Source organism: Limulus polyphemus, unplaced genomic scaffold (genome assembly GCF_000517525.1).
Source record: "Limulus polyphemus unplaced genomic scaffold, Limulus_polyphemus-2.1.2 Scaffold2885, whole genome shotgun sequence".
Classification (NCBI taxonomy): Eukaryota; Metazoa; Arthropoda; class Merostomata; order Xiphosura; family Limulidae; genus Limulus; species Limulus polyphemus.
The window spans coordinates 20,289-29,812 of NW_013668495.1; the positions used below are offsets into that span (position 1 = coordinate 20,289).

The 9,524-nt window shown below is 28.1% G+C and overlaps 1 protein-coding gene across 1 annotated transcript in view; it reads right to left on the minus strand.

Moving 5' to 3' along the window:
- LOC106468134 (cytosolic purine 5'-nucleotidase-like) overlaps positions 1–9,524 on the minus strand; it is a 41,133-nt gene that overhangs the window by 9,528 nt on the left and 22,081 nt on the right. The window contains exons 10-14 of the mRNA XM_022396441.1: positions 8,581–8,641; positions 7,348–7,389; positions 5,369–5,461; positions 4,408–4,474; positions 970–1,192 (exon numbers count right to left, since the gene is read on the minus strand). Of these exons, the coding sequence (XP_022252149.1) occupies positions 970–1,192; positions 4,408–4,474; positions 5,369–5,461; positions 7,348–7,389; positions 8,581–8,641 (486 nt within the window). The remainder of the gene's footprint in view (positions 1–969; positions 1,193–4,407; positions 4,475–5,368; positions 5,462–7,347; positions 7,390–8,580; positions 8,642–9,524) is intronic.

A 9,524-nucleotide genomic window follows, 5' to 3' on the forward strand; every position in this document is an offset into this window, starting at 1 on the left:
ATTTAGTGATTAGTTCAATGGTATTGGGCTTTTCTTTGGCACTGCTCTCTAAATACCTAAAAAAAAATAGATTTAGTGATTAGTTCAATGGTATTGGGCTTTTCTTTGGCACTGCTGTCTAAATACCTAAAAAAAAATAGATTTAGTGATTAGTTCAATGGTATTGGGCTTTTCTTTGGCACTGCTATCTAAATACCTAAAAAAATATATTTAAAAATTTCCTATCTTTGTGGTATACACATACCATACATTTTGTATCCTTCTGTTTTAATTTATAATTGCTCAGAAGTTGTCAGTTATTCAAGAATATGTGCACTTCTCACATAGTAATTTAAAAACCTTCTTGGCTATTATTCTAGTTACCTATGTTTCTGTCATTCCCTGGAAATAACACCTGGTCTACCCCTGTGTGTGAAGGGCGAGGGGGATAGATGAAAAGCTCCACTTGTGTTTGAAAATAGACAGCAGTTATCTCTAGTGGCAGGTTCAAGGTTACGGACTCTTTTATTCTCTAATAGAAATGATCAGTCATGTGGATAGCACTAGTTGCTCTGAGTAAGTCTGGTGTTACTGTTTTAACTAAGTAATTGAATTTTAATCAATCTGGAATCAGGCCTTAACAAAGACAGTCTGGAGGTAGTCTAGATCGAGTAAAAGTGACCTTCTGTTGTAACAAGCAATTGCATACGCTATATTTGTGTTTAAATAAATACTGTTCATTGTATTTTTGAATAATTTTGTCCAGTCTCTCTATTTATTTCTTAAACTCAGTCACAGTCAGAATTGCTTTGTGATATATTTCCTGGTCAAATCTCCTGTTATTCTGTGAACCACTCTTTTGGGAAATCAGTTTTAACTTAGAATACCACATTTCTACTATTTCTTTCTGGAATGAATTCCCAAGTGATTATCTTAAAAAAGTTGTCGAGTTGTTGTTGTTGAAGTGGGATATTATCAAAGATTTTATACCTGTAGGTTTCCCCCAGCATAATGTCTAATTCTTGAAGCTTGTCAAACAGTTTCCTTTCCTTTATCCATACATAAAGTTCCCTCTGCAGCTCAGGAACAATTAGAAAAGTTCTCCAGCCACGCATTTTCTTGGACTTCAAGATATCTCCAAAGATGTGATCTCCTACATACAGTACATCTTTACCCTTAGCTCCAATCAGCTCAGTAAACACCTCGCAGCTCCCTACAAAAGATTAACAATCTGTAATCTATCTGAAGAATATTGAACATTATTGGTTACATAAGTATATTAGATTTATAGGAATTATTTCTGAATGAAAAAGTAAGCTTTAAAAGAATAGGAACTACCGTGTAGCCATGAAACTATACATAAGTCTGACTGTACTAAATAAATCATCTGTGAAGCCATATGTGGCAATGTTTACTATAATTCCCAATTTACTAAGTAATTCAACATGCTTTTAGTAAACATTACAAATATGCTGTAAATAAAAAATCAGATTTTTGACATACTTTTGCTAAAGACTTGTCTGTGAATTTACGACTTTACTGAGTCAGTCTGATCGAAAGATAATTTTCATACTAAAAATAAAATACTTATTTTCATCTTACAATTTTCATATTTCCTCTACATAATCTCTAACACTTCCTAAATGAATATCAGAAGTTTTTGTGATAAAATTTTATATCTTATCTTTTATTTTCTTTATCCTAACACTTAACTGTAGATTAATAATCAATGCAAAGTAAAAAGTTGGAAAATATTTAATAAAATAAATGATGCCATTTTTTTGTGTGTGGCATAGTTGGACATTGTGAGAGACAATTATTTATCCTAACAGTCTCACTTTCTAATTTTCCACATCTGCTTTCTTTTAATTCGAAACTTTACTTCTGAGTTAGTACCACTAATGTGTGTGAAAAGCAATAAGCACAGGTGGAGCCAATTTAGCTGTTTCTGGTAGAGCTAAAAGTGAACAAATGATCAGTTTAAAGTTGAGTTCTCACCTTTCTCACTGACTGAGGTCATGCAATTCTAAACGTGTTCGTTATTTTAATTAAGTGTCAACTAAGAAGTTTTATTTTTACGTTTTAATTACTTTTGTTAAAAAATATAACAGTAAATAAGAAACAGTAAAAATACCAATAAAAAACTATGTTTAGTACTCATACAAAATTGAAACAGTTGTTCTTCATAAGCCTCGTTGGGTCTATCAAACTTGCATTAACCAACAGGAGTTAATTTAGCTTTCAAATATCAATTTTAAAACATAAACAATACAAAAGTCACTAGAACAGAATGTTTCAAAACTACAGTAATTTCTCCAAATTTCTAAGTAAGTTATAAATAGATTTAAAAAATTCTTAAATACTTGGATTAGGTACATCCACAATTTGACTGACCAAATGACCTCTTTGTACTCTTAAAGTCTTTATAGATTTAATACTTCTAAATTTCAATATAGTGTGTATATCATCACAAAATTTGGCAGTCTTTCAATTAACATTATAAGCCTTTCACATACAAAAGTCATATTTTTTAGTGAAGTATTTTTAATAAATTAAAATAAAGATTTGTTCTTGAATATATTGAGTATTTGTTTTGAATAATCCATTTGCAGAATAATTTATCTTAAGATTAAAAATGCTTTTCTTCATCTCAAAATTCATTTATGTAATCCCTAAACTTTCCAAAATACATTTCAAACATTTTTCTCAGTAAAACTTTTTATTTTGTTATTTCCTCAACCCTATCGCTATACAGGATCAGTCAATTTGACCAACCTCGTAACTACCAAAAAAAAAAAATTCTAAATAAATCTAAATTACCCTTTTTTCTTTCTAGAATGACTTCAGATATAACATGAAACTACATTAGTTTATCCTTTTAGCTCGTAACAGTATACATCTATTTATAATTTAAATTTTATTGTTTTATTGCCCTTTTGAATCTGTGTATAACTACTATTCGCACCATTATAAGTTGCAAATCACTTGAAGAACATGCAGCTCACATTATGCTATTGAATTACATTACCCACAAATTACTACGAGCTGCTCGCATGCGTGCCTCATGAAACATTTTTAATATATTATCATTATTACTTATTTTACCTAATTTAATCTTAACTAACCTAAAAAGATCCCTACCTTTACATTCTAATTACTTTTATAATAATAAATAAAGAATAAACAAGAAATAAAGTACTTACCCAATCTTCTTATTTCTTGCTGTTGACTGTCGATAAAAGTTAACCCTAATTTTTGTTTTAATACTAATGGTAGTGATGCACTAAATTTTTATTTAATTAAATAATACACCAAAGAACATAGACTAATAACATGCAAAAAGTAGACAATTTCCTCTAACTCTCAAAATTTTTCTGGCTTTCAACTATGCGACAAGAGCCATTACAAATTCATCCAAGCTAGTCGTTAACTTTTCCATGGAAATAAAACTTGTACTCTGAGTGAAATTGACGCTTATCTGTTAAGAACATAAAGATATACAATACATCATTTGATAGATGAGAACCTTGGCTTTCTATTGGTTATAGGTAATACATAATTAAATGTCAGAAAGAACTATTAATAAATCCTGAAAGAGAGGATGTGACAGGTGGGGTCTCATTTTATATTTGATAGCTCTGTAACCAAACAAAATTGAAGGCTATAAAAAATATGGTTTGTCTGATTTTTTCTAAATATTGCCTTATAGAATTAAGAAGTTAAACTTATATACTATTAAAATATGAATTATTAGCTAAGCTTCTGTGCTATACTAATTGGTATGACATAAACAAAAAGTAGTTTAATAAAATTTTGAATGTAAGACACTAAAACTTTGTGTCATGGCAGTAAAAGGATACCCATGGCAATAGGGTTAACTATAGCTTTACAAAAGGACAAGTCATAATATTTATGTGGAGAAGGACCTGCTCTTTCTGCTGGTTATAATCATCCATCAGGCAAATACTGGTGATTATATAACTTTCTTGAAGAATAATTTGGTATAGGAGGGCTTCTTAGGTATGTTTGACAAATTTATCTATATCTCAACATTTCAAGAACGTAGAGATTTTAAATTCTTATTGCTTACAATTAAGTATAGTTTGTATTTCTAATTGGATGAACAATGCAGAGGATGTACTACTGAAGATGTAAAATCTGAGGGGAAAAACTTTAAGAGTGCTAAATGAGAGAAATAAAAGTGAAGATTGAGAATTTTTTTATTTTCAATATTTTTTTTTAGAAATTACGGGATTTCAATTTAGATAAAAAATTTGAATTATAAACTACATTTGGATACCAAGTTTATTAACATAAGTTGATAATAAAGATGTTTAATTAAACTTTGTATGTTACTCTGTGCACACTTTGGACCAACCATAAGAATAGTCATAATTTTAAGATTCAGCAACTTAAACACCACAATACCTCCAGAATACACTTGTCCAGGCTGTAGTGGACCCATGTGAGTTCCAATCCTAAGATCTCCAGTCTTCTAATAACAAAAGAGAAAAAACTTTATCAAACATCAATAATTCTTACTTAGTGTTGAATCATTTTCTATCAATGTGAGAATGAAACAGGACTACGTGAACACATGGTCTTAATAATTCTCAAATAAACTGATTGATTATTAAACACACAAATTCTGTGTCATTTAAAAAACTGAAGTAAAATGTATCAAACATGACATGTATGTTCACAGATGTATCAGATGTTACATGCATGTTTACAAATTTATTTCATGCAACAAACAAAAAAACAAATTTTTACACAACATTGTATATCTCCACTAGAAACAACTTGATTTCCTACAAAATAAATAAACAACAATATTAGCAACGTTCTCTACTATATGTATTCCTCCACTAGCAATGACTCTTTCTACAAAATGAAAAATAAAAAATATATATATATATCTACTATCAACCTAGATACCAATTACAAATACCATACATTACATGATTGTGATGAATTAGGACTTAAAAAGGAAATACATGACAGAAACAAAAAATATGGACACAGTTTATTAATTTACTCTAGAAAACTGGAAGTATTTAACATTTTCTTCAGCTTTTTATTCTTCTCTATTTTTATTTCTATAGGTGACATTTGTAAAAAATATATTCTTTTATTTTCAGTATTTTCACACCTTGAATATTTAGAAAAGCCAGACACAATGCTGTTTCTTACAAATTGAAAACACTAATAATATTTGAGGAATGTTACACAAACAGAGGAATCTAAACACACCACTAGTTTACACTCTAAAACTAATTAAAAGAAATAAAAATGTTCAAAGAGAATGTGCAAACTGCAATAAAAAGTTGTTTAAATTCTATTCCATCTATAATAAAAATGTTTATAACAATCTATATATTCCACTCACTGAGTCTACTTGTCGTAGTACAGTTCCTTCGCTGAAGAACAGCGGCTTCTTTGCATCAACCAAAATGTAATCGAAGTAAGATTTCCAGTCTCTCTACATAATAGATAAAACTTAAAAACCATATATTCCCTCTTCCCTCATATCCTGGGCTGATTTCATTAGATTAAATAATTTGTATTAAAACATAACTTACAACTTTCTAAGTACCACTAAATTTTTAATATAATATTTATAACTTCATACATACTGTACCTTTCAACTATTTGCTTTAATCTTAAGTATACACAACCTAAACTTTCCTAATACTTACAATAGTGTTCTGACAATAAACCTTTGTCAGTTTGTAGCTTAAATAATCTAATCATTTAACAGCCTATACTACCATCTACTTCTGATAATCACTTGCTGTTTTTTAATTGCTATATATTTATATAGTGTACTGTAATATTTTTGCCTTCAGTTCACACCATAACATATAATTTCTTATAGTGCATCTTCTAAGTTATATTACACTCTTCACTTATTGTTGTTTCATTAAAAATATTGGTTATACCAGTTGGTATATCAAACATCATCACTTTTATCTTGATCATTATACTTTTATCATGAAGGCTATTTTGCACTATTAACTTAGTATTTAGTACTAATCTAAAGCTCCTAAGATCATCAAACCTTGCAATATATTACCCCCATGCCTGTATATTCAGGACCTACCAACCTACTAGAAAGAGAACATTTTCAGACCACCCCAAATGGTCAAGTACTGTGGTCTGCTATACTCCCATTCATGATATTGGTAAGCATTATAGAGCATAATAGTATCTTTGATCATGTGACATGATCACATGACATTTTTATACCCTCAAAATTACCAAGACTTTCCAGATGAAGATAACAGTCTTTCCTTTCTTTTTTTTTAATTCAGGTAAGGTATGCCCCACTGTGAAAAAATTTGTTGTGATCAGTTATTATTGACCAGAATTGTATTTTTCATGAAGTTGCCTTGGTGTCGGTTTTTGCTAAATCAGCTGATTTATTTAAATTTAATCATTTATACATGAAAAACTTTAACAGATCTTGAAAAGTTACTTGAAAATATAATGAATTAACTCTGAAAATACTTCCTACAGATAAATTAGAAAACTATAGCAGTAATGCTGTATCCTTAAACTAAGGGATGCAAATAACAGCAGTATGAAAATATAGATGTTGAAATAAGTTCTAAGTGAAATAGACTTTTACAAAAAATTTGATTAGGTAACAGATTTATACAAGATGTATCAAATGGTTATAAATATTCATTAAATAAATACGGTTTATGTACAATTATGTACTCTTGACTGATATTTGTCACATCAATCTAAAGGTCAAAAGGCCATTTATTATGAATGGTGTTAGGTTAACAAATGAGCAGATGTTACTGTTTGATAGTTAATATTTGTAATATAAAGGTCAATTTGTTTTGGGGATCACTCCTTCCTATAAAAAAAAAATTTGAACCTGGCACTGGATTGTCAGGTTGATTTATAGTTTTAAAGTACAAAGTTTATTTAATGTTAGTTTATTAACACTTGTGATTAAAATGTTTAACATACATGTGTATATATTAATTTTTATTTATTTATTTATTGTTAGTTTTATTCATATATTTATCATTATATATTGGTATGAGTATTTTTATATTGTTAGATTATTACTCAGACTCATGACTAGTCTAAATCTCCCAACCTTGCAAGACTATTGTAGTTGATGAATCAAGCCATTCTAGTAATAACATTTTTTATGTTATATACTTCTAGTTAAAATGAAATATTGAATTAATTATATTTATTGCTGGATTAGTTCTTATTCTACTAAACAAATCTTCTGAATGCCACATCTTCAGAAAAGTGAAAAACTTACAAAAATTCTATGACTACATAGTTAATAACATCCTTATACAGACAAACTACTTTAACACTATTCATTCACAAACTTACCCCATTACAGCTTGGAAAGTCAAACAAATATGTCATGATCTCCTAAACAATAACAAAAAAAAAATTAAATGTCAACTGAATGTATTTCTAAAACAAAAACAAACAGTGTATGAAAATTCTAAGAGCAGTAAATCACACTTATAAACAGCTAATTTCTATATAGGAATATTAATAAATGATATCACAGCAAACATAGAAACAGCTTACTTCCGTATAGAAATATTAATTAATTGTTACATAACTATCACAGCAAACATAGAAACAGCTTACTTCTGTATAGAAATATTAACTAATTATTACATAACTATCACAGCAAACATAGAAACAGCTTACTTCTGTATAGAAATATTAACTAATTATTACATAACTATCACAGCAAACATAGAAACAGCTTACTTCTGTATAGAAATATTAACTAATTATTACATAACTATCACAGCAAACATAGAAACAGATTACTTCTGCAGAAGAATATTAAAACTTTTACTATGAGCATCTTTTTTATTTCACAATGTTTTAGTGAGTTACATACAAAATTTAATTAAGCTACTTTCTTATCATGGTATACAAATAAACTTAGCAAAAATATATCTATTAATCCAACATTTTAATATTATGCAAGTTTTAAGTCCTTAATATTATAAGACAATATTTTTAACAAATCTTGAATTTCTAGAATTAGAATTGTGAAATTTGCTCTCTAGATATCCCCTCTTCACTAATTCACTTAGAAGTACAAAATTTAATGTAAATTACTCATTATAATGTCATTACGAGGTCGGTCAAATTTACCAACCTTGTATATAGTTAGGGTATTGAAAATAATAGATAAAATAAAATGTTTTACTGAAAAAAAATGTTTGAGATTTATTTAGGAGGTTTTATAGATTACGCAAATGAAATCCGAGATTTTTCATATGAAGAAAAGTATTTTGAATCTTAGCATGAAAATCACTTTGCATTTGGAGCAATGAACATTTTGACTAAACATATTCATGTTGAAAGTTTTAGTGAAAACACTTTATTAAATATTTTGATTTTTTTATCTAAGAATGACTCTTAATGATTACTGAATGCTTGCAAAATTTCATGAAAATACACAAAAACATATTAGAAGTTATAGTATGGAAACTAGAAAGATCAATTTGGAGTCACGCACTCAGCCGAGCCCATAGTAAGAGATTTAACCAGCGATTACATGATTACTATATCACATGCACAGAAATATCTTACCTCTGTATAAGAATATGCACTATTTGTCAATAGGAACACTTTCTTTCCATTTTCTCTCATTCTACATATAGAAAATAAGAAAACACTATATGGTAACATCTGAGAATTTAATATTACCTAAATATGTAGTGTTATCTAACAACTTTATGATCATAGTTTTGACAAGATTTTAAAAAACTGCTTATGTAACATAAACATAGTTTGCTCAATTACATCATAAAAATGATACTGTTAAAACAGAACGAAATGATGGATTATGCAATTATATACCACTTATATAAAACAGATGATGAATTATCCATGAATATATACCATTTAAAAACAGATAAATTATGCATGATTATATACCACTTAAAAAACAGATGATGAATTATCCATGAATATATACCACTTAAAAAAACAGATGATGAATTATGCATGATTATATACCACTTAAAAAACAGATGATGAATTATGCATGATTATATACCACTTAAAAAACAGATAAATTTATGCATGATTATATACCACTTAAAAAACAGATGAATTATCCATGAATATATGACATTTAAAAAACAGATGATGAATTATCCATGAATATATACCACTTAAAAAACAGATAAATTATGCATGATTATATACCACTTAAAAAACAGATGATGAATTATCCATGAATATATACCACTTAAAAAACAGATGATAATTATGCATGATTATATACCACTTAAAAAACAGATTATGAATTATGCATGATTATATAACATTTACCAAACAGATGATGAATTATGCATGATTATATACTATTTACCAAAACAGATGATGAATTCTGCATGATTATATACCACTTAAAAAAACAGATGATGAATTATCCATGAATATATACCACTTAAAAAAACAGATGATGAATTATCCATGAATATATACCACTTAAAAAAACAGATGATGAATTATGCATGATTATATAC